Consider the following 23,263-nt stretch of genomic DNA (forward strand, 5'->3'; position numbering starts at 1 on the left):
TCAATTATCCATAACAAAAGGCTTTGAACCTTCGTCCACTCAATCTTCTGGGACACAATTTCAATGGCATTACTGCTAGTAGGAGCAGCACCCATGGCTTCTCTATCAATGGCGGCTCTCGCTCCAACTCTCTCCTTTTCTAGCTCCCGTTCACTCACCGGCGGTTCTCTTCGGATGACGTCATCGACGTCATTGTCTTCCTCCGTCACCGCTCCTAGCCTTCCATTGAGTACGCAAATATACATAATTTCTACACACACAAACACTTATGCTGTTCTCTCTATGACGTACATATATTTGTGAGCTGAACGGAGTTTTATGCTTTACTCTTATGATTTCAGTCTACTGTGGAAGAGGAGATAAGAAGACGGCCAAAGGAAAGCGTTTCAATCACTCATTTGGAAATGTAAGCGTTTTGCTTTGTAGCTCGAGTCTAATTCACAAAATTTACAGGTTTTATTTCGGCATTCCAATTTCGATTCAGTATATTGTTACTGTATAAATTAATATTTGCGTGTGAATTTGTATAGGCGAGGCCGAAGGACAAGAAGAAGGGGAGAGGACCGCCTAGGATTCCGCCTCCACCTGCAGCAGCACCGAAGAAGAATCCGCTTGATGATGGTCAGAAGGTTAAAATTGAAATTGACGAGTCTTTGAGCTGATGATTCAGATGCATTTTCTGAGTTTATTTCAGTAGTAATTTCTGGTTATATATATGGAACTGATGCTTTGCTTGTTAGTCTTGTTGCTTAATTGAAACTGTGACTATTCATTGACCAATCTGCAAATTTTAGAATTCCAGTTCCTATGCATCAGAGAGAAGTTCAACATCATTTTCTAACTTTGAACACTCAGTCAAAAGATAAAACTGGGATTAGAATTTTGTGACTCTCCAGGCTTACTTTTTCCATGTGAATTGCCCATAAGTTCATTTTGAGGCTTTCTTTTTGTTGCCCTGCAATTTGGTTGCTGAATCAATTATAGTGTTGCTAAATTTCCTCTGAAGCAAGATGCCTTTCTAACTTTCTTAGTATTCAATCCTTTAATTTGAATGACAACATTTATGATTTTCTGTTTGTTGAGAAATGTTCACAGCATAGCTTATGGCTGCCATGCTAAGCTTCAGGTTCAGGAATTTATTCCCCTTCTGTCTCTTATCTTCCTGGTTACAGTATAGGATCTGCTAGTACAGTATCAGTTAACAATTGCATCAGTTTTTGCAATATCTGCTGATCCATATTCACTTGGACAGTTCATCTCTACTCAAAAAGTACTTGAACACCATGCTTGTTGTTCTGGTTGAGTTATAAAATGGGAATGCAATGCATGCTTAGGGTATCAACTTCCTGAGATTATTGATGTTGCAAAGATATGATAGTGAGTGTATGGGTGCACAAATGTACAATGTCGTTCTCAAGGGATTCAGGGTTTATGGCACCCAAAAATCAATAACTAGCAAACTAGGCAATAACATTAAGAAATTAACAAAAAAAACTAAGCAATAACAAACACGATGGAACACACACATATAATTTATGTTGTGCATTTTCCATAGATACATTATACACAAGATGGCAACCATACAAGAATATCTGATCTTTGTTTTGGAACCACTCAAGTGGTTGAAAATTTGAGGATTGTGTCCAAGTGATCAAAAGCCCTAGACTCGAATAAATGGAAAGTGCTTGTTAGTGGGACATTTTGTTTGGTAAGCATACTGTTGATGCAAATGTATGGTTAGAGGATTGACTTTTGTATATGTATGATTGAAAGATCGACTTTTGTATATGTGTGATGTTAAAGAGTTTTAGGTTAAACTTTCTTTTACGTAAAAGTCAAATTTGATAAGTGTTTTAGGATCGAATTTAGATTAGTTTTGTGGCACTAGAGATACCAAATGTTATAGAAAAAAAATGGGGGGAGAGATTTACTATTAGACGTGACTATATCATTTTCTATATTGTTCTAAGCATCTACCATTAACATAATAATTAAATTGATCCATGAATTGGGCCGCATAGATACCAGGCTCGAATAGCCATTGTTATACCATGGACTAGGGTTCATATTGCATTATGAACCTTAATACAAAAATTTTGTACCTTCAGTTAACATATTTTGTAATTACAGTTAACCGTTTCTATATATGTAAATAAATAACTTGATAATTGCTGACACATAATATAATAACTATAGGTACATAAACTGTTAATCGTAGGTACAAAATTTGTCAACAACAAATAGAGAATTTGAAGGTTATTTTTGGACAAGGGTTACGATATAATTTGCTCTCGAAGAGTAGTTGGAATAAATTTTCTACAAAAGCCCACCAGAAAAGAATAACCAAAACCTAAGCCCACAAATCTAGCCCAATTAAACCAGGCCTACCTCATGGCTCACATATATATAGGCTGCAAAACATGTTTTTGACTCTTGTAGTGTACGATTTCTTTGCCTGGCTGTGAAATATCGGACATTGACGCGATGTCGTCTTCTTTCAATGACGCTTTCTATCAACTCGGCGGCGACTCGCCAAACGCTTCGAGTCGTCCATTCGACGATGGTTTCCTGAATCCGTCTGCTGACGACGGCTCGTCGATCTTTGTTTCGCCGCCAGATCAGCACACTTCATTTCCATCGCCAATTTACGCTTCTGGAGGCTCCGATCCGGAAGATGAGAAGACGTTCGCAGATGCTTTTGCGGCGTCTAATTCACCAGTTCTGCCGCCGCCATCGGAAATGCAAGAGGAAGGATTTGCTCTCAGGGAATGGAGAAGGTTAGGCATTTCTACTGTCTTATTGATTTATTCGCTGATCTGATGTATTTTTACATCCATTTCACTTCTCTCAACTGATTTTTTCTAGATTGAAATGTTATTCGACTCTTTTTTTTTATACCGATTAGCTGTCTGAACTTATTTAGCTTACGATTTGAATTTATTTACTTAGGTCTGCATAAATTTTACTTCTCTAGTTGTTTGTTTATGTTATATGGACTCTCTCAACTGTTTATGGTGTAATTATGTACTGCATTTGCCTATAAAATTAGGAGCATGATTGTGGAATCAGTGAAAAGTAAATTATATAGTTTTTTTGGTTGTATGAATATTGAATGCTATTTTAAGATTATTCAAAAATTGCAGAAGGCATATCTGGATTTAATTGGCTAAGTGATTCATATCATTGCAGAAATCAATGTATCTGAGGTTCTGAATCAATTGCACATCTCATAGTTCAATATAAATTTATGTTATGCAAATTGAACGCCCTCCCCAAATAAAACCCAAGTTTATTGTTGGTGTTAATCTTTTTGCTTTCTAAGGGTGAATATCTTTATTGATGTAAAACTAATTTAAGATATTCAATTTGTGCCCACATTTGATTTTCAGACAAAATGCTCTTCTACTAGAGGAGAAGGAGAAGAGAGAGAAAGAGGTATTGAGCCAAATCATTGATGAAGCTGATGGCTATAAAGTTGATTTTTACAAGAAGAGAGAGGCTAAGATGGAAACAAACAAGGTCACCTGCCGCGAGAAGGAGAAAGTAAGATTGCAATTTTCATATGCCAAAGTTCCTAAATTTGCTAGGCTATCTTCATATTGTTTTTTATTCAATAAATACAATATGATTATTACTGTGTCAGGTATATCCTCTGCTTTTTTGCCCATATTCATTCTTAGCATTCACTTGATTATGGCTAGTGTGATTTGAAGTTTCTCCTAATACTGGTTTTGCTTGACTGATATTGTTGTAGTGGAGTGTGTTGCTTTATGTCCTAATTGTTTGTGTTGACATTTTGGTTTTTTGGTTCATTTATTGGCAGTTTTGGAAGCAATAAATCACAGGTCTGTATTGCTTTTGCTTGTTTGATATCACTTATCTATGTCATGTCTTTTCAGATATTCTTGGCCAGCCATGAGAAGTTCCATGCTGAAGCCGACAAGCATTATTGGAAGGCGATTTCAGAGCTTATTCCTAATGAAGTTCCAACGATAGTAAAGAAAGGTAAGAAGGATCAAGAGAAAAAACCTTCCATTGCTGTGATCCAAGGTCCAAAGCCTGGAAAGCCCACAGAGCTATCAAGGATGCGGCAGATACTTTTAAAGCTTAAGCATAACACACCACCCCACCTTAAGCCATCTCCATCACCGGCACCCACCGCCACCAAGGATGCTAATGTTGGTACTGCTGCACCTGCTGTGGCAGTCACAACCAAGCCTGTTGTTGTTGCTTGATAGTATTATGTTTTAAAGACTTGACACCATACCCTATCTTTGTTTTACATTTCGTATAAAATATGTACATGTTTTTGTTCAGACTTGATATGATCATATGTTCACCTTGTGCCATCTACCTAATTATAGAAACTATTATTTATTGTCCATAAGATGAGATCTGTCATATCCAGCTTTTGCTTTGGTGGCTTTCTAGTTTCTTTTGTTGTTTGATATACTAGAAAGCTCATAGCTGCCCCTATGGGTAAAGTCTGTTTTGTGATCTTAATTGGCAAAAGACTACAAAAATTGGGTGAAGTCTGTCTTGTGATCTTAATTGACAAAGATTGTCATTTTGGGTGAAGTCTGTCTTGTGATCTTAATTGACAAAGATTGTCAGCTCAAATCAAGAAAGCAAATAAGGAATTTGAATTAACTTAGTTACTAAATTAACTGTTTGATTAACTTGATTAGAATTATCCTAGTTTCTTGGTTAGAGTTGTCCCAGTTTCTTATATCAACTTGCTATATATGGTAAATTGGTGAAAAGGATTTGATCCACAGGAAGCCAAGCACAATGAATCCAAAGACTTGACAGGAAGTTTAGTAGTAGGTAGTCGGTACTAGTAGCCCGTCAAATAGAAAGCATCCCGAGAAATACAGAACTATTAGCTATCTCGTATACTGCACAACAAACAAACCAATAGGCTTTTAGGCATTTCATGCCCCTGTGAACAATGGCGCAGAGCAAATAGTTTTCTTTCAGGTTTCTAATAATTCAGAAGTGCATATGTCACATTGACCTTTACATAAGCGAAGGATAAAAACCCCCATCAGTTCCTTTCAAGAACAATATATTAGCTCTAATTGGAGGCTAGTGCCTGCAAATGCAGCAATGTATTCTATAGCAGAACGAGCCAAATATCACCCACCATCCACACTGGCAGGAGATTGAGCATCTCTTTTGCTGATAATATCGTCTTCCACTTGACATCCATCAATATGCAGGGAATTTTTATCAACACTCACTTCAGAGCTCGTCCGGCTGATTGTTGCAATTCGTGTGTCAGATGATACACTACCTGCCTTTCTTCTAGGCCCTGACCTCACACTGTTCGTGGATGACGCTGGATTTTTGGTCATCGGTGGTTGTGTATTACCTGGGACACTTCGCCTTATATCCTGTCACAAAGGCAATTCAAGAAGGATAAGAGTAAATCAAAATGCAGAGTAAGCTAGAGATGAACTCCTCAAAAGAAACCATGTGGACAGAACAATCATAAACATTAGGTATAAGGGTCAAAAATACGCCTTCGAACTATTACAAGAACAACAACTAAGCAGTCAAACTAAAAAACTTCAAATGAACACTCGAACTTGACAAAAAAGTGCAATTAGCACTTTTAGTAGGTAATTTTCCAGCTGAAACTGGTTAATGCTGGTTTGGAATCTCACATATACAATCTTTATTGACATGGCACTGACGTGGCGTCCATTAGAATCTGTAACTTAAAAATGCTAGTTGCATTCTTTTGCAAGTTTGAAGGGTTTGGAGCTTTTTTTTAGTTTGATGGCTTAATTGTAGTTTCTGTAATAGTTCGAGTGCCTATGTGACCCTTAACCCTAAAACTTAAAAACAGCATAAAGTGACTTCTGCTTTGCTAATTAGTGGAATTTAAAAGAATTTACATACCATGTGCCTCATAGCCATATCCAAAGATTTCTTCGAGAGTGTCCTTCCAAATCCTGAGCTGTCAGGTGATGAAGACTTTAAAGATAAATAACTGTTGGGGGAATGTCTATTATCTTGTTTTGGTGGAGCCAGTTTCCGCATATTTATCACTCTCTCAACCATCTTAGTTCCAACCACAACAGGGCTGACATTGGTGTTAGCTTTAGCTTGTAACCGACTCATAGCTGAGACAGGAACAGAGCTTCCACTACTATGAATACCAAAATTAGGAGGACGCCCTCTTGCTGGAGAACATGATAGTCTTCTAATCCTTCCATTGACAACAGATGACAGGTCAACACTAGATGCTCCAGGTCTACCCCTAGGGGCTGAAACTGGCTTGTCAGGCAGTGGTTTCATTGAATTAGGTGAAGCATCAAGAGAGAGACGCAGTGAGTCTGGAGGTTTCATGGATCTTGGTTTCATAGTTGGAGAACTAGCACGTAGAGGTGGAGGATTTCTGGTTCCATTAGTTGATTTAATTAGTGGAAACCTGCCAGGAGAAGAAATTGTATTCGATGCAGTTGACAATGTTGGATGCGAAGATGGGGCTGCAGCCCTTGATGTTGACTTTGGTCCAGGAATAGATGGCCTCGTAGTTGGTGTGGAGGATCTTATACTGGACCTTGAATTAGGTGTAGAAGTTGTTGGAGGAGCTGTGGGCTTAGTTGAATGCAATGTGGCACAAGAAGTGGGTGTTGCAGACCTTGAAGTTCTAGATACTGTTGTAGATGTTTTAGATGCCACTCCAGTTGACATTCCTTTGGATGATGCATTTGATGTGGGTTTAGATAATGAGGTCAATGTGGACCTGGATTTGCTCAAAGTTGGTATCACGCCTGGAATTGAAGGTTTTGATCCACCTGAATATGAGTGTCTTCGACTAAGTGTTCTTGAAGTATTGAACTGCGGAGAAGATGCTGGCTCTCTAGATGTTAAGTTGCTTCTTGCAATGGGCTCAGGATGGGGATTTGATAGCTAAAGACATAAAAAAGCAGGATAAAATCAGTGTAACAAAGTTAAAACAGAAAAATATCTTCAAATTAAAACAACCAAACTGAATAATAGACCATTTTCACCAAAACCATAGACCTTGTAGAGACAGCAGTGCTTTGATTCTTTTAGAAGATGCCCATTTAGCCTCTTCACCATTATTTTGCTTGACAAAAAATATTAACAAATTTAAGAAAGTATGCATGCCCATTTAACGGTTCTTAGTAATTATCTCTGGACAAGCACTCAAAAGGCTTGTTCAAATCCTTCCTTCTGAAGGAAGGATTCATACTCAGGCACTCTTCTCTTGCTTGGGTGGCTGGTGGCCCCACTTGCAGGAGAGTACAACTCACATGCCTAGCCATATGTTCATTGCTATTATTAATTTCATGGCACAGCACAAATGTCTTTCAATTAGACAATTAGTGCAAACCACAATAAATCAATTACTCATATGAGACCTTCACTTTTTAAACAAGACCTCTCAGGTCATAGCTATTTCTCATTACCATTGGACACTTTCTGGCTGCCCTATAATTAAGGCCATGCTAGTAATATAGAGGGGAAGCAAAAACAGAAAGGCGTTTGCCTTGGGATTACTATTTAAAAGTGCCTTTTTATTAGTAGCTCACTCTTAAAAGAAAAGTAGACTTCAAAAATCACTTAAAATTTAAGAATGCAATTAGGATTCTTATACTATAAAGATGATAGAACAAAGACGATCTTACTCTGCATTTTTGCACAGGTGCACAGGCTTCAGGGGTTTCCAGCTGGCTCGTTATTGTTTCCTCTGGATCCAACTCCAATGAAGAAAAAAGAGGAGAATCGGGAGGTGATATAAGCCTGAAACAATACAAGATCATCTGAATATAGACCATGGGGCCTTGCATATTATTAACAGAAGAGTAGCCATCTACATACACTCAATTTTGTAATATGCACACATTAAATCCTTAATTCCAGAAATGTCTATCAATCTTTGACACAAAGAAAGAATTATCTAAGATCATGTAATTTATCAACAGCAGTGTTCCCTGTTCTGCAATTTGGATTAAGAATCTGATACCAATGGGATGTTTAATTAATGTGATGGAGATGCCAGTTCATTTATACTATTACAAATTGCATAAGTAGATTCTTTTTAATATCATTAGCAAAACAATTTTCTTCCTTTCATTTCGGGTATTCACATATGACATAACCAAAAAGTAACAGTTACAAAAAGATGGAGATTAAACACGAAGAGGAGTATAATTGGCATGAGACAAGCATCTGAACTGAAAAAATTAACATGTAACATTGGGAATCAACATAATGTTCAGATAAATAGCTAAGCCAACAAAACATAATAAAAACAAACCAGTGCACACGGGGAAAAGTACAAGAAAACCGTAACCAATTACCATTCATAGTCATTTTTATAATTCTCTGAATTGAGAAAATCATCAGTACCAATCTTCATAACAGGTGTGGTTGATGCGATACTGTATATAGGTGAACTTCCAGTTGCTGATCCTGCAGGCAAAAGGTAATTGTAATGCGTAGATTTGATGCAGAAAATCACCATAACCAACAGATTGCCAAAAATTAAAATTAAAAATTAAAAATTAAAAAAAAAAAAAAACAAAAACAAAAAAGGCATAATCCGTAGCTAAAATACAAGATTCACAGAGCCACCGACGAGTATTCCAAAAGACAAATGCATTATTCAATCGAATCAATCACAAAAACACCGTGAAAATTTAAGAAAACAGAGATAATACAAAATTAAAAGTTTTCCATACCAAGAGGAGCATCAAACTCATCGGAGTTCTCAAGCAGAAGAAGATCGTCCTGTTCCTTCTCTAGTCTATACATTTCAAAGAACAACGCTAGCTCCTCGTCCTTCTCCTTCATCACGGCGTTCCTGAGACTCCCCATTTTCCCTCCTCCGCCTGGAAACTCCTATTTATCGCCTGCACGAACCCTAAACCCTCCAAATCAATATCACCATAGCAAAATACTAGTCTCCCCTCCCCTCACCTCGCTCCCCCTCCACCTAAACAACCTTAGCCTTTCTCCCTCAGAACAGACGAAAACCACGTCGCTTCTCTTCAAAAATTAGAAATCAATGTCCACAGATCGGAAATCCAGCCCCGACGCTCCGAATTTCCGACCTGAGAATCGGCTAGAAATCACACCGACATTTCACATTCTTCACGTGCATGTCCAAAAACCTCCAAAACTGAAATCACAGCACAATAATTAAGGAAAAAAATTAAAAACGCAAACATACGGATTCGCGGAATAGCAGAGTAGAAATCCGCGACATATGTATGTTTGAGTTCAGAACAATGATTATATATACGCACACACAGTGTGCATATATATCTATATATATATATAGCTTCAAAGGAACTGCATTGTTCAGAAAATGAAAGCTGAAATTTACAGAGAGAAGGAATTTGGGAATGAATTTTTGGAGAGAGAAAGAGCGGGTATAAAATATCGGGGACACAAAATTGAACGGTAAAAGAATATTTATTAGGTTTTTTATTTTTTATTTTCCATAAATAATATGAATTAAACAAATTATATGAATTTGTCATATTGAGTTATAGATAAGGTCATAAGGTGGTATGTTGGTGTGTGTCATGTGACATTGTGACATATATGGTTATTTTTCATATATTTATTGCAATAATATTATATGAATCATATTATATGTCATGTAAAGTGACTTTATCTAAATAACAACAACATATAAGTGTACAACTTTACACACTTGATATAACTCATGAATTATTTATATAGAATTCTTATTAGTTAAATCTAACATGATCATCTAGTCGTAACTAATTGATAAATGAGTAACTATACATGTTTCAATTTTATTTTTATAATACAGTTTTCATAACTTTTACAAACTAAAGAAGTAAATCTCGCCACAAGTACACTTATGAGAACAACTAAAAACAAGACTAAGCAATGATTGGACAACCTATTGAGCTACTCGCATAACATACATTGATTTAATAAGAGCATCAGCACCAATAGATATTGGGTGGTTTATGTCAGGAGAGATGCCACCATGGCAAGAGAGAAAATAAGAGAGAGAGTGAAAATAGTTCATCTACAAGTGAAGATCCATGGAATAGTAATTTCTGACAATCTGATTAAATGCACATGTGCTGCTATGCGCGTTTTGCGCACGGCGGGCGCCCGCAGGGATCGTCAGGAGGCACGTCTGACCACTTTTTTTTTTTTTTAATTTGATTTGTTTTAATTTTGTGTCTCTCCTCCCACTTTATCTTTCCTAATCACACTTACAAAAACTCATCAAAAACCGCGAAAAAACTCCATTGATAAGGATGCTCTAAGAATAATATACCAACTTCTATTATTTTTCATTTTTCTTTAATATAACTAGAATATGTGAAGAAAAAAACTCATAAAAATATATGTATTATGTTTCATTAATTAATAAATATACAAATAGATTATAACATTTGTTACAAGTCACATTATTTATTTTACGTGAAAGTCTACAACTGCCGCTCAAGAAACCTTTGAGACTTTAGCCGGACCCTATAAGATAAATCAGTTTAGGAAAATCTTAGTTGATTACGAGAGCTCAAATAACTTATGCAAGTCTTATTTAATTGAAGAGGCTAATAGCTAATTCCAATCGAGAGTCAAATTCGGGGCCGCCCATTCAACTAGGACCAAACAAGACACATTATTTGACTGTACATTTATAGGCCTATTGATGGAGAAAAAGTGTAACACCTTTTTGATAGCTTAAGATGCACTTGGATCTTCTTTTTTTTTTTTAAGTTGGGAACATTAATTAAGTAAATCGTATTAGTTCATAAAAATGAATATTTACCCAAAAGTAACTTATTATCCATTAGCTATCCTTCTTCCCAACTCAACTAAATCTCTGCTCAGAAGTTAGACCTTTGCTTACTAGTTACCGCGCACAAGAAGTCTCACATACTGTCGTTAATGAGACTCAACCCCTAATCTTTATTCTCAAATTTCACCACAGTGACCAACTGAGTTACTTAAGCAAATAAAATTGATCCATTAGCTATCTTTGTTGGTTGTAAGAGTTCAGGTTTGTGGAATAAAAAAGAGATTCTCTACTTGTTACTCCAATGATATATAATAGGCACCATGTGAGATAGCATATCTATCCATTGCTAAATATTGTATTAGAATTAAATATTGTATTAGAGTTGTCCCCAAAGAGGTATTCGAATAAGTAAAATATGATTCTTATACAAAAAAATTATCTGATTCTTATACAAAAAAATTATCAGTTTGATTTTTGTTAGCACCCTTTCAATTAAACGCGTTACCGAATCTTCCTAAGTAAAATATGATTCTTATACAAAAAAAATTATCAGTTTGATTTTTGTCAGCACCCTTTCAATTAAACGCGTTACCGAATCTTCCTAGTCAAGTATAAAAGTTTGCACGCCACGAAAAACTCATCATACCTAATACGAGTAATTATTTATGGGATAAAACTTATAGGCAACATTAACTAGGAAGTACCTAACTACATAACCAACCATGGGAACCAATTAATATATACTTATTTTTGTAGTTTGCATCGAACATACGCAGAGTTAAGCAACCTTAACTGAGAGAGCACCTAACATACATTGGAAACTTAATCCCGGACTTTCCTTATTGCAACCTAATCTTGTACACATTATTTGGAAATTGGAATCAATATAGCACCATAAATTGCTGGTAGGATAGACTTTTGGGTACCTAATTTTTTCACTGAAATCAATAATTCATGATGATATAGAAACTGCAACCACTGAGTAACAAGAGATGTTCAGACATTGATTAAGGATGATCAAATGTGCAGGGAAAAAACTGCGGGATAAGTTAACCAGGAATTGCAGAATCCAGAAGTTTAGTGACACGAATACCGGGTGAGTGAAGGATGTACAGTTGAAGTTAAGAATAATGAAATGCGATCAAACGTCTTCGGTGTCGCTGGGGGCGCGGGTTTCACGGCTGGTCCAGTAGCTGCTCCCATCGGGGCCGGAGATCTTAAACCTATTCAGAGAAAAGAAGGCGTTAGTTAAGATAATATAGTCATTCGTGACTCCTGACCTGACACTGATATTGAGGGACGTGTTTTGTTCCAACTAAAAGTCTGAGCTCATAGTTAGACTGCACATTTATATTATGGGAGGGGGTTTGGGAGTTTCAGAAGAGTTATCAACTGACCGTTCGAGAACTGATTTGCCTTCTTTGTACTTTTGACTCTTGTCATGTGCGGTTTCCTGGAAGTGGTTCAAACGTTTGATCTGTTACTTGCAGGTACAGATAAGAAAACAATTCGGGAACAAGTAAAGATGTTAGCGGTTTGGACTCACATATTTCCAGCCAACGATTGAGCCGCAACAGACACAGAAAATGTCCGCGACAGTGTGCACGCCAGTCATCATGTGTCGATCTTCATTTGCTCCAGAAGTGACATTCACTCTGTCATTTTAAATTTCAGCCAACAGAATATACGAGATCCAAAAACGCATGTTCGCTTTCAAAATTACCCTGAATACTAAGATACATATGGCAGTGAAGAGTCGAAGACAAAATGATTGGTAAATAACTAAGTATGCAATATCAAGTAACCAAAACTGTTATGCTCTCAAATCTCAACCTGCTAGAAATGTCACAGTAAAGTCCCGAAAAATTGTAGGGCAACTTTCAATTTGCATTGAAAAGTTTTGTTCTTTTAAGTTAGACCAAGAATATTTCGTGCATTTGCCCAGAAAGCGTTACACTAGACCGCTAACCATGTAACTATAGTGGTGAAATCTGTTATAGTGTCAGAATCAAGGAGACTTACACCTTATTGAAGAGATAAGCCTTCCCGTGTCGGCATTGGAAAGACTGAAGGAAAGAGCAAAGCGAAAACGAGGAGTTAGAAAATTTTATAACGAGTGATCGAGATTCCTAAATGCAGTGATTGTCTGTACATTTACAAGAAAAGGATGGAAAAACAACAATGCCAGCCATTACAGACTAGTTGAGAGAAACGCTAGCACATTAGTCAAGTCCATGTCCTAAATAACCGCAAGACAAAATATGAGGTTGGAAGAACGACCATAAAACAGCCATTGGATTCAAGTAAAACTGTCTCACTAAAACGAAAAATGAACAATCTTGAGGGAAGCTTTTCTTCAATGGTGACTTGAACTCTATTAACAGTTAACTTAGACGTTATTTCCATTAATAACAGTCGACTAGGAGACAATCCCATTTTCAGTTTTGGCACAATGCAGAATCTAAGACCTTCCAAATATATGAGGTTGCAAGAACGACCCTAAAACAGACAGCCATTGTATTCAAGCAAAACTTGTCTCACAAAAACGCAAAACGAACTATCTTGGGTGAAACTTTTCTTTAATGGTGCCTTGAACTCTATTAACAGTTAGCTTAGACATTATTTCCATTAAAACCAGTCCACTATGAGACAATCCTATTCCCAGTTTTGGCACAATGCAGAATCCAAGACCTTTATATATACTACAATATAAGACACAAAGAAAACACAACCATTACTAATCTACACATGATGTGATGATGACAATACAAAAACCCTGCAAAAGCACCTCAACAGACCAAAAGCTAAGATGATCACTTCAACTTTACATTTCCACAAAAGGATATTAGGAAAGGGAAAAGAAAAACCAAAAATGGGCAATTCATTGGCAAGCTTATATTTAACAAGCAATGATAAGGAAACTAGGAAAGTCAACCATCCAGCCATCAGAATTACTCATTTTAGTAAGAAAGAATCACCAGACAGATGAAATCAAAGAACCCAAATTGCAAATCTGACAGAAAATCTGAAATGTCAAGTATTTGAACAAGTCAAACCTTTCTAGACTGTGTCATCAAGAATCATTCATTTCAATACAAAAAGAAGCACCCAGCATATAAAGTTATAAACCCAAACACCCAAAACTGTAAATCGATCAAAAAGGGGGAAATGGCAGGCATTTAAGAAAAACAAAAACTAAAAACTAAAAACTAAAAAAAGGTGAAATCTTTGATGGATTTAGGACAAGATAGATGACTTAACCCTGGAGACCACGTCTTGAGAGAGAGCAAGGTGCGTTCCACAGTGTTTGCAGCTATAGATCTTGCCTTCAAGGCTCACCACAAACAGCCTCCCCATCTGCCTTCACCTCTTCAAATGCAAAAGAACAACAAAAAAAAATACAGTAAAGTTTAAGAAAATTCAGAGATGGGTGCTCGAGAAAATCGATAAACAACTAATGCGTTGCATAGATAATCTATATGAAACTATGTTTGGCAGTTTGATCAAGGGTCTTTGTGCATTGAACGTGAAGAAATGGATAAAGAAAACAGAAGAAAGAAAGAGAGAGAAGCAATGTACATTGAAGAATATAAAAATGAAGCTACCTTTGGGCGGTGAAGCATTAACAGTGAGCATTAAGCAGTATACATACTACATTTACACGTAGATTATGTCAACCGTAGCACCGATTTGCATTAAATCCTACAAATCTTGAAGTGGACCCCACCATTACGTATTCTTTTTTTTTTTTTTTTTTTTAATTATTGTATTTTTAAGTTTCATTTTTTTCTCCCTCTGGACTATTTCATTGTTTATTAATGCATTTTGTTTTCAATTATGAGCTATTCTCCTTGCAAAAAAAATTTAATTATTCTAAGAACCATTGATATTATGCTATTTCAGAGTTCTAAGGAAATAGCCTAAATTTTTTATTTTCTACTTTATACACAATTTGACCTAAAATTTGTTATAGTTTTTTTTTTTGTCCCTATCATAATTTTATTTTGTTATTATATTTATTTCACTCAATGGTGAATGTATATGGTGTTTAATTTTATATGATATTTTATTTATTAGATTAAGTTAGTTGTGTGTGTGTAATAGTACTAGGTTTTAACAATTAGTCTATACGAGGTGATAGTTTGATTTATGATGAAATTGTCCTTGTTTTGTTAAAACCCACTGATAATTATAGTAAAGTGGTTTTTTCTCATCCTTAATCCCTATTGAAGAAGACTATAATGTATAAGGAGATTATTTGTTGGTAATTAATCGTTATTCATATTTATATTTTATGAACATGAATATTATATTTGTTTGTTTTGAATTTCATTATACATTATTAAGGACAATTGTATTGCTTTTGAGTATTTTGTTGAAAAAGAAACTATGTCGTTCCTCTTTTTAATATTATTAAATGTTATTAAACAAAATTTTGTTACACAATTTTGTTTGATAACAACTTACACATCATGTTTTTTGTTTTTTTGTTTTTGTTTTTGTTTTTTTTTTTAAATTTTACAATAATATAGTTTCTACATGATAATATCATCTACAAATCTTATGCAATGTTATTATTTTATATGGGAATTTATGTCTTTTAAAAATATATTTCATTTATAGGAAAAATTGTAATTTATGTCCCTTCATAATATGTTAATTATCAATGTCACCCAGAATTATTAGTAGTGTAAATGTTGCCCCTCAACTTTCAAAACGGTGTATGGGAAGGGCAATATATGTACCGTTTTGAAAGTTGAGGGGCAACAATTGCACTTGGGAGGGGCAATATATGTATCGTTTTGAAAATTGATGGGAAACATTTACACTACTAATAATTCAGGGGTGACATTGATAATTGATATATTATGGAGGCGCATAAATTACAATTTTTCCTTCATTTATATTACTTAAACCAACCAAACACTGGAATGATAATCCTAAAGTCTATTCATTCAATGAAACAAACAATAGAATACAGTTCCTGATCTATTTATTGTCTATTTCATTCATTATGAAATAACATTTCTATTCCATTCAAATTAATTTCACGAGGTCATCAAATGGTGGTGTCGCAAAGACTGGAATATCGCCTTTCGAGTGGTGTACAGAGAGCAAAATATGGTCGCTGACACTCTTGCTAACCTTGGAACCCTCCAACAAGGGAGTTGGGAAACCTTCTCGTCTACCCCAATGATTAGCGAAAGGGCCTACATACATGATTTGGCTCGAGTCACCTGCGCTCGGAGAATTAGGGAGTCTAGCTAGGCTTTATGTGAACCCTCGGGTATCCCCCGTCCCCCCAGATCAAAAAAATTAATTTCACGAACTAAACATGTTGTGATCAATGAATATTATCATTGATGAATGTGTTCATTTTAATTAATAAAAAGCGAATATAACATTCTAACTAGGTAGATAGTAATTGCCCATAAAAGGAATAAACTATACTACATCAAGATATCTTAGGTAAAATTCAAAAGGTTTACTATTTAATTAAGGGTCATGTTCTCGGGCCGTTTCAAGCCCAATTGTGAAAGGCTACGGAACAGATTGTTGGATCTACACCATTTTACATGAAAAGTGGTATTTGATTTAAGCAAAGCAGAAACTGTTTGGTCTGATTCATAAATTATGGGCCTAAATGAACTATGCTTTTTATTTGTACCTTTCTTTCCTTACCCTATCAACCTGGGCAAATTATACCGTGCACCACGGTGCACATAGCAATATGCACCACGTACCTAAACGACACCGTTTTGAGCATTATAAACTAATCGTCCGTTTTTTTAGAAATCACGTTTCCCGTTTCGGCCGGTCTCTGTATTTATGTTAATATTCTGTGTATTCTAGGTAATCATTCTGTGTATTCTAGGCAACCGTTCTGTGTATTATAGGCAACCGTTATGTGTATTCATGTTAGTAACACATGTTGTGATGTGTTTGTGCATTCGAATGTTTAGGAGGATGAGTTTTGTGTCAATATTCTGTGTATTCATGTTATTAACACATGTTGTGATGTGTTTGTGCATTCGAATGTTAGGAGGATTAGTTTTGTGTATTGTGTGTCAATATTTTGTGTATTCTGGGCAAACATTCTGTGTATCCTAGACAAACGTTCTGTGTATTCTAGGTAATGATTATGTGTATTATAAATAATGAATTCTCTGGAGTCATTTGCGTACGCGTCCACTAACACCAAAACGACGTCGTTTTACGTACGTGGTGCACATTGCTATGTGTACCGTGGTGCAGGGTATAACAATTGATCAACCTGTCATTGACGCGAAAGGGCAAATTATGCTGTGGACCCAGGTCCACCTTGCAAGGTGGACCTGGGTCCAAAACTACGTCGTTTTTGTCTCCTTTTTTTTTTATTTATTTAATTAGTAAACATATTGCTGAATATAGAGTTGTCCAAAAATGTGTGAATGTAGAGGTTTCAAAGTGTGAATGTAGAGTATAAAAATCGTGAATGTAGATTTATGATTGTGTGAATGTAGAGTTGCCCAGAAATGTGTGAATGTGGAGGTTTCAAATTGTGAATATGTAGTATAGAAATCGTGAATGTAGAGTTATGCATGTGTGAATCTGTAATAGAGTTAAGAAGTTCTAGCAACTTGTAGCCCTGTAATGTGTGAATGTGGAGTTCTCAAGTTGTGAATGTAGAGTATAGGACCTGTGAATATAGAGTTTTGAATGTGTGAATGCATAACAGTGGTAATATAATTACTAAACATATAATCATGTAATGTGTGAATGTGAAGTTTACAAATTGTGAATGTAGAGTATAGTGTATGTGAATGTAGACCCATATCCACCTTGCAAGGTGGTCCTGGGTCCACGGCATAACAACCCACGAGAAAGCTTGTAACTATTACTCAAAAATAAATTTTTGATTGAAAACAAAACGAAACATATATTAAGAAAGGTAAAAAAGGAGTACATCAAAAAGAAAAGAAGGAGGGGATGAACCCCATTCCTTACGATTAGACAAGAGTAAAGCTTCCCTCGTTAGGAGATGAGCAACTTCATTCGCATACCGTTTAACAAATACAAAGCTAATAGAACTAAAGTAAAAAAAATAATAAAAATGATAAAACTCATTTTATGACTCTAGTTGGTAAAAGACTACAATAAAATTAATTAGTTTAGGTTCTCCATAGTTGACAAGCTCAAGCCAAGAACACCAATAACTTGAAATTATGTGATTATCAAATTAACTGTCTGATTAACTTGGCAAGAGTTTGACCTAATACAAGAAAAAAGGGATAAGGGTCAAATAGACCCTCAAACTATACTCATGTGTGCAATTAGGCCATTCAACTTCAAAAAAACCTTTAATTAGTCCTTCAAACTAGTTACGGAGTATTTTGGAGCAAATAAGCCTTCTTACTTATTTGTAACATGTAATTGCAAGTCAATTAGACTTCTGGCGAACATCTGACCGAATTCCGACACCGAGACACCGGTGACGTTACCTTTTGCTGGAGAAGGTTGGTCGCCTTATCCGGCAGTAGAGACGGAAAAAAAAAAAAAAAAGACATTTTCAAATTCGTTGATTTATTTTGCTAGCTGGCCCATGGTACAAGATAAAGGAAAAATATGACCCATAAAATTACATTTGCAAATCAAATTTCAAAATTTACAAGATTGCGAAAGGAAAAGGGATTTTTTTTTTTTAACATTAATTTTCCTAAGTGGCAAGTGGGTGAGATATAGTTTTGTAATCCACACTCTTTCATGGTAAGGATGGCCTTAGTTTTGCCGTCACGGGCATATCTTACTGGTTTAATAGATAGTATTTTATAGAAAAGACTAAGGTTTGAATTTTGATAGCGAAAATGTGTGGATTATATTCAAAGTTGACATATTCCTGGTGTACACCGACCATCGGCATATAATCCCATTTGCTGAGTCATTAAGTCACCGTGATTTACATCATTCCAAATGCTCTGTCGAATCATTAGAGTTGGGGATTCAACCTTTTGGGAGAAGAATGATAGCCTTAGTAAAGAATAATTATTGCCAAGTAAATGTCCAAGTGAGTGGAACATATTTCAAAATGGATGATTGAATGTGCAAACCATAGTTATCAATTTATCGTATTAGAAGGTACAGAGTTTGATTTTTCAACACTCCCTCGATCAACATATTACTCAAAATCTTTTATATTATAATTTGTGAATTATTATTAAAAAAAAAACTTTGTTATCCGTGCAAGGTTTAACCAATAAAGATAGGTTTTACTATATATGGGCATCTGTCCGAACTCCGAAATATGGCACTTCTCTTTACTGGATTGCAAACATCGAAGTAAGGATTTGCATTGAAGAAGTAGCAGAGCGCAGCAGAAAGGGTTTGACCCTCTCAACTGCAGGACAGCATGGTAATTAATCTCAATATTTTACATTTATTTTACACTGTACATTTGATAGTTTATCACTGCATTTTTTTTAAAAATATAGTCTTAAAAAATATAGTTGATTAATTGTCCTCTTTTTAACATTGCTAAATTAATATTTACTCCAGATATATAATTCTAAAGTATAAAAAACATTATAAATAATTTTATAAATAGACGGATCACGCTAAAATCCTATTTCAACAGTAGTGTACATACAAGGAAGATATTGACCAATCAGAGATGATAAAATTTCTTGTGTACAAAGACACAAATGGTAGATATAAGGGATGAGAACTCGAAGGCTAAAAGGGGACGACTCAGAAAAAGATTAGGATATTCTCAAAAAAAAAAAAAAAAAAAAGATTAGGATAGCATAGTCAGAAAGTAATGGTAGTAGCAGAGTAGTAGTCCGTAGCGTTTTACTCTTTTCAGTGACAGGGAAAAGAAATAATCAGAAAAGGTTAGCCCACACGTGTGGTTTCAGTCCTCTTGTGTTCCGTGACGCTGACCTCTTTTACTTTACTTTTCTCTTTTTGACTTCTACCACACTGCTTCCTGTTTTCCATTTCTCATGCACTCATTCTATTTTATTATTATTATTATTGGAAATTACATATTCTATTTATTTATTTATTTATTGGGGGTAGATCTGGAGTCTGGTCAATATACAACTTGTATTAACTTAAACTCTTTTTTTTTTTAAGATAAACGTAGCTATTCCATTAATTCATAACATAAAACGTTTACATCAACGATCAATGAAATGGTAAACCATTCCTTACAGTCAGACATAGAAACAACTTTTCTAACTATGATATAGAAAACTTGAATCGCAGACTGTTTCATAACTATGAAGCTATGTTCCTTCAAGGAGCTTAAAGTTTCATCAAAGATCTAGGTCTTCATCATCATTCTTTTTTGCTCGCCCAGGATAAGATCAACACTTGCCGAAACCAAACTAAACGATTTATGCTAATGATAATGAAAAGCTCGTGAAAGTAACGAGAGGAAAAAGCCCGTGAAAGTAATGAGAGGAAAACACAATAATAGAGAAAATAAAAAGTGGTAAAGCCAAAGTAGGGTTGGGAGTTCAAGACTACCAACACAAACCCCAATACCTACCTACTATTGTTTTATTCAAAGGGAAAGAAAACGGAAGAAGAAGATCTGTGGCGGTGGTCGGAGGCGGACAGAGTTGCGACGGTGGTCGGGACGGAAGAAGAGCGAGAGTAAACGTAGAAGGTGACCAAAACCGCCGGCTCAAAGCTCCATTAGAGGACAAATATATATTAGTTGGTGATGGAAAAAAAATGATACAAGCAAGAAAGTGAAAGGAACGTTATTTAATTATTTTGATTGAGATTTTTCATGACTTTAGCGTCAACTGTTCTTCTTGTCCAAGGAAAGGCAATAATATTTTTTTTTTGGATAATGAAAAAAATTTATAATAATTTTTTAAGAGTGTGTGTTGAGTAAATTTTTTTACTTTTTTTTTATGTAAATCACATTAAAAAAAATTATCTGTTAAGGATTCGATGGAGAGAGGGTTGATAAAAACTTATTTGATAATTTCATAGTAAAAAAAAATTTCACATATTCAATCAATTATTCAGGGTAGGAAAAATAATAATATTGCAAAACTATTGCAACAAAAGGATGAGAGGGCACCAGTCATTTTTTGGGATTTGTTAAGACAAATTTCTTTTAATTTGTTGTTACGATGATCTTCATCCAACGTTAACACGTGTTATAAGAAAAATCAACATAATTATTATTATTATACTATTCTTAATCAAATCACCAAACCTCCCCTAAATTCAATCATTGAATTGCATGCCCCAACCACAGCATGTTGTAGCACTGTCGCAATCTATTATGTGTTTATAAAAACTGTACTCTTCTTTAAAAAAAAAAAAATCATTTCTAGTTGGTCCCTTCTCTCTCTCTCTTTTCTTTGGAATGATGACATAAATTCATATTCTTACTTGATAAATTTTACTTTTGTGTAATAACATGTAAATCATACAAAAAAAAGTAAATCGCACTAGAGCAACGAACTAAGAAAAATGTTGGCAAGAATTAAACCATTCTATCTTTCCAGGCTAGTTGGTCCCTTGTCTTGATTTGGCATAAGATTTGTTTAGATCTTGTGGCCCAGTTGTGATTTATGCCAAAAAACTCGTAGCCATTTCGTGTAGTAATATTGAAGTTTGGCCACCCTGGCCTATCCGTTGTGGTCTAGTTATGCAGTGTGGTCCATTCTAATTTCGATAATTGAATTTTCGCCACCAAATAATAATTCTTAGATGTCTTATCAATAACAATATTTTTTTGTTGGGTACATTAAAAAAAATCTATCTAATAATTATGTTGATCTTTGGTTCATTGAATTTCCATTTTAATACCCTTCATGTTATTTTTAGTATATTTGAACGAAATCAATAACCTATCTTGAATTGATTATTTAAAAAAATCACAAACTTGTGTCATTGATAGGATTATTTGCGGCAATATTCCTTAATATGGAAACAATACGTTTATTACCAGGTGCATACTGATGATGTGGAGATAGGAGCTGAGATTCCTCATTTTCGAAACAATACCCTTAATAACATTGCTGTAAACATAATGATTCAAATGTTGATTGGCAGAGCTCGATGGAGGAAATGGCGTCAACTCAATCCTCGCCAATGGATGGATCAAAACACCACGATGAGGAGGCAACCGAAAAATCACCATGAGTGGCCGCGAATTTTTGCGATCACTGTCTGGTGGATATGGAGGTGGCGAAATGAACGTGTTTTCAATGCCGGGTCTATGGAAATCAATAGAAAAATTGCCTGGATTCGAGAAGCCGAAAAGGAAGTCAGTCGTGCATTTGCACGAGAGAAAAACATGGGAAGTAAAGGCGGGTCTGAGAAGACCCTGAAGCTGTGTTGGATACCCTCAACTGCTCATCGGTTTACTTTAAATGTGGATGGAAGCGTGAGGGCGACCGTGCAAACAGCATGAATTGGCGGCATTCTAAGAAGTGCTGATGGGAGATGGATTGGAGGTTTCGTTGGTACCGACGCAAGCACTAACTCAACCATTACTGAGATGCAGGCGATCGTAAAAGCCATGCGTTGGGCCTGGGAAAGAGGTATCCGAGACTTTGAGATACAATCTGATGCTAAACAGGCCATTACGTGAATTCGGGAGAAAGAGGATCTTCGGGGCATTGCCCGGGACCTTGTGAACGAATCTGTTTGCTGGTGTGCGAGGGACTGGAGCATCTCCATCCGAAATATATATCGAGAGCAAAACAGAAGTGCGGATGCCTTAGCTTTACTGGGCAATATTCAGAAGGTGGAATGGAGAGAATTCTCGTCCTGCCCACCGGAGTGTGAAGAGGCATACAACAATGACCTCATGCGTGCCACGCAATGTCGTAGAGTGAGGGTGACCTCCTAATGTGGTCTCACCCTCGGGGTCCCCCCTCCTTTTTGATCAAAAAAAAAATGTTTATTAGTATGTAAGAATGGGCAAAAGATATGCTTTAAACACAGTAACACACTATAGGGAACATAAGGATGCAAGAACTCCTTTATGAGTACCAATAACGCATTTGTCTAAGAGGTGACTAGGTGAGAAGTTTTATTTAAGATTTGTTTTTCGTGATGATATTGTGTGTTTCAGTCCTTCACGTGAGCAATGAAGATTTGAGTTTGGATTATATTCCTTATGGGTAAATGTGTATAGTTTAATGTTGATTCTCAAAATTATAATGAACTACTAATCTCTGTATAGGTTGATGCAAGTTTATGGGATTCATGATATAATTCAGCAACATTGAAAATCAGAAAAAAAAAAAATGGTTTTTGACTTTTTGTACGCACTTCAAAGCAAAATAGAAATGTTCTTCTTCTTCTTAAAAAAAAAAAGAAAAGAAAAAAGAAAAAAAAAAAAAGATGCCACTAGGATCTAGGAAACGAATAACGTGACCCATACTTACCCACTAATAAGTCTTAGGAAAAAAGGTTGTCAAATTGCACTCAACTCAGATACAATTGATATACCATGGATAAGGATACATCTTG

General features: G+C 35.6%; 4 protein-coding genes across 5 annotated transcripts; 2 read left to right on the plus strand and 2 right to left on the minus strand.

The window, feature by feature from the left end:
• The first annotated feature begins 29 nt into the window (after positions 1-29).
• Positions 30-848, plus strand: LOC115999798 (30S ribosomal protein S31, chloroplastic). Its single transcript, XM_031239711.1, has 3 exons — positions 30-229; positions 342-406; positions 531-848. The coding sequence occupies exons 1-3, from the start codon at positions 64-66 to the stop codon at positions 660-662; spliced, it is 363 nt and encodes a 120-aa protein (XP_031095571.1). The 5' UTR covers positions 30-63; the 3' UTR covers positions 663-848.
• Positions 849-2,422: 1,574 nt separating this feature from the next.
• Positions 2,423-4,387, plus strand: LOC115998881 (clathrin light chain 2-like). Its single transcript, XM_031238555.1, has 3 exons — positions 2,423-2,777; positions 3,390-3,543; positions 3,900-4,387. Exons 1-3 carry the CDS (start codon positions 2,485-2,487, stop codon positions 4,233-4,235), a joined length of 783 nt encoding a protein of 260 aa, XP_031094415.1. The 5' UTR covers positions 2,423-2,484; the 3' UTR covers positions 4,236-4,387.
• A 485-nt stretch (positions 4,388-4,872) lies between these two features.
• On the minus strand, positions 4,873-9,401 carry LOC115998880 (mucin-5AC-like). The gene is made up of 5 exons (XM_031238554.1): positions 8,724-9,401; positions 8,343-8,454; positions 7,668-7,782; positions 5,908-6,924; positions 4,873-5,396 (listed from the first exon to the last, which is right to left on the minus strand). The coding sequence occupies exons 1-5, from the start codon at positions 8,857-8,859 to the stop codon at positions 5,139-5,141; spliced, it is 1,638 nt and encodes a 545-aa protein (XP_031094414.1). The 5' UTR covers positions 8,860-9,401; the 3' UTR covers positions 4,873-5,138.
• A 2,101-nt stretch (positions 9,402-11,502) lies between these two features.
• Positions 11,503-14,625, minus strand: LOC115998279 (protein yippee-like). 2 transcript variants are annotated; one of them, XM_031237807.1, is made up of 6 exons: positions 14,357-14,625; positions 14,039-14,146; positions 12,800-12,843; positions 12,324-12,432; positions 12,175-12,230; positions 11,503-12,000 (listed from the first exon to the last, which is right to left on the minus strand). In XM_031237807.1, the coding sequence occupies exons 2-6, from the start codon at positions 14,132-14,134 to the stop codon at positions 11,919-11,921; spliced, it is 387 nt and encodes a 128-aa protein (XP_031093667.1). In that variant the 5' UTR covers positions 14,135-14,146; positions 14,357-14,625; the 3' UTR covers positions 11,503-11,918. The 2 variants fall into 2 exon arrangements, with proteins under 2 accessions (XP_031093667.1, XP_031093666.1); XM_031237806.1 differs by lacking the exon at positions 14,357-14,625 and having other exon boundaries at positions 14,039-14,339.
• Between the last annotated feature and the right edge of the window lie 8,638 nt (positions 14,626-23,263).

The sequence above is a fragment of the Ipomoea triloba genome, chromosome 12 (assembly GCF_003576645.1).
Source record: "Ipomoea triloba cultivar NCNSP0323 chromosome 12, ASM357664v1".
NCBI lineage: Eukaryota > Viridiplantae > Streptophyta > Magnoliopsida > Solanales > Convolvulaceae > Ipomoea > Ipomoea triloba.

What these genes read in the sequence shown, in the direction of transcription:
- LOC115999798 (XM_031239711.1), top strand. Translation starts at nt 64, where the DNA reads ATGGCATTACTGCTAGTAGGAGCAGCACCCATGGCTTCTCTATCAATG. An exon ending in CGCTCCTAGCCTTCCATTGA is followed by an intron (nt 230 to 341) that starts GTACGCAAATAT and finishes TTATGATTTCAG; the next exon opens with TCTACTGTGGAAGAGGAGAT. An exon ending in TCAATCACTCATTTGGAAAT is followed by an intron (nt 407 to 530) that starts GTAAGCGTTTTG and finishes GAATTTGTATAG; the next exon opens with GCGAGGCCGAAGGACAAGAA.
- LOC115998881 (XM_031238555.1), top strand. Translation starts at nt 2,485, where the DNA reads ATGTCGTCTTCTTTCAATGACGCTTTCTATCAACTCGGCGGCGACTCG. An exon ending in GCTCTCAGGGAATGGAGAAG is followed by an intron (nt 2,778 to 3,389) that starts GTTAGGCATTTC and finishes TTTGATTTTCAG; the next exon opens with ACAAAATGCTCTTCTACTAG. An exon ending in CCTGCCGCGAGAAGGAGAAA is followed by an intron (nt 3,544 to 3,899) that starts GTAAGATTGCAA and finishes ATGTCTTTTCAG; the next exon opens with ATATTCTTGGCCAGCCATGA.
- LOC115998880 (XM_031238554.1), bottom strand. Translation starts at nt 8,859, where the DNA reads ATGGGGAGTCTCAGGAACGCCGTGATGAAGGAGAAGGACGAGGAGCTA. An exon ending in TGAGTTTGATGCTCCTCTTG is followed by an intron (nt 8,455 to 8,723) that starts GTATGGAAAACT and finishes TTTTGCCTGCAG; the next exon opens with GATCAGCAACTGGAAGTTCA. An exon ending in TATAAAAATGACTATGAATG is followed by an intron (nt 7,783 to 8,342) that starts GTAATTGGTTAC and finishes GTATTGTTTCAG; the next exon opens with GCTTATATCACCTCCCGATT.
- LOC115998279 (XM_031237807.1), bottom strand. Translation starts at nt 14,134, where the DNA reads ATGGGGAGGCTGTTTGTGGTGAGCCTTGAAGGCAAGATCTATAGCTGC. An exon ending in CAATCGTTGGCTGGAAATAT is followed by an intron (nt 12,231 to 12,323) that starts GTGAGTCCAAAC and finishes AACCACTTCCAG; the next exon opens with GAAACCGCACATGACAAGAG. An exon ending in GGCAAATCAGTTCTCGAACG is followed by an intron (nt 12,001 to 12,174) that starts GTCAGTTGATAA and finishes TTCTCTGAATAG; the next exon opens with GTTTAAGATCTCCGGCCCCG.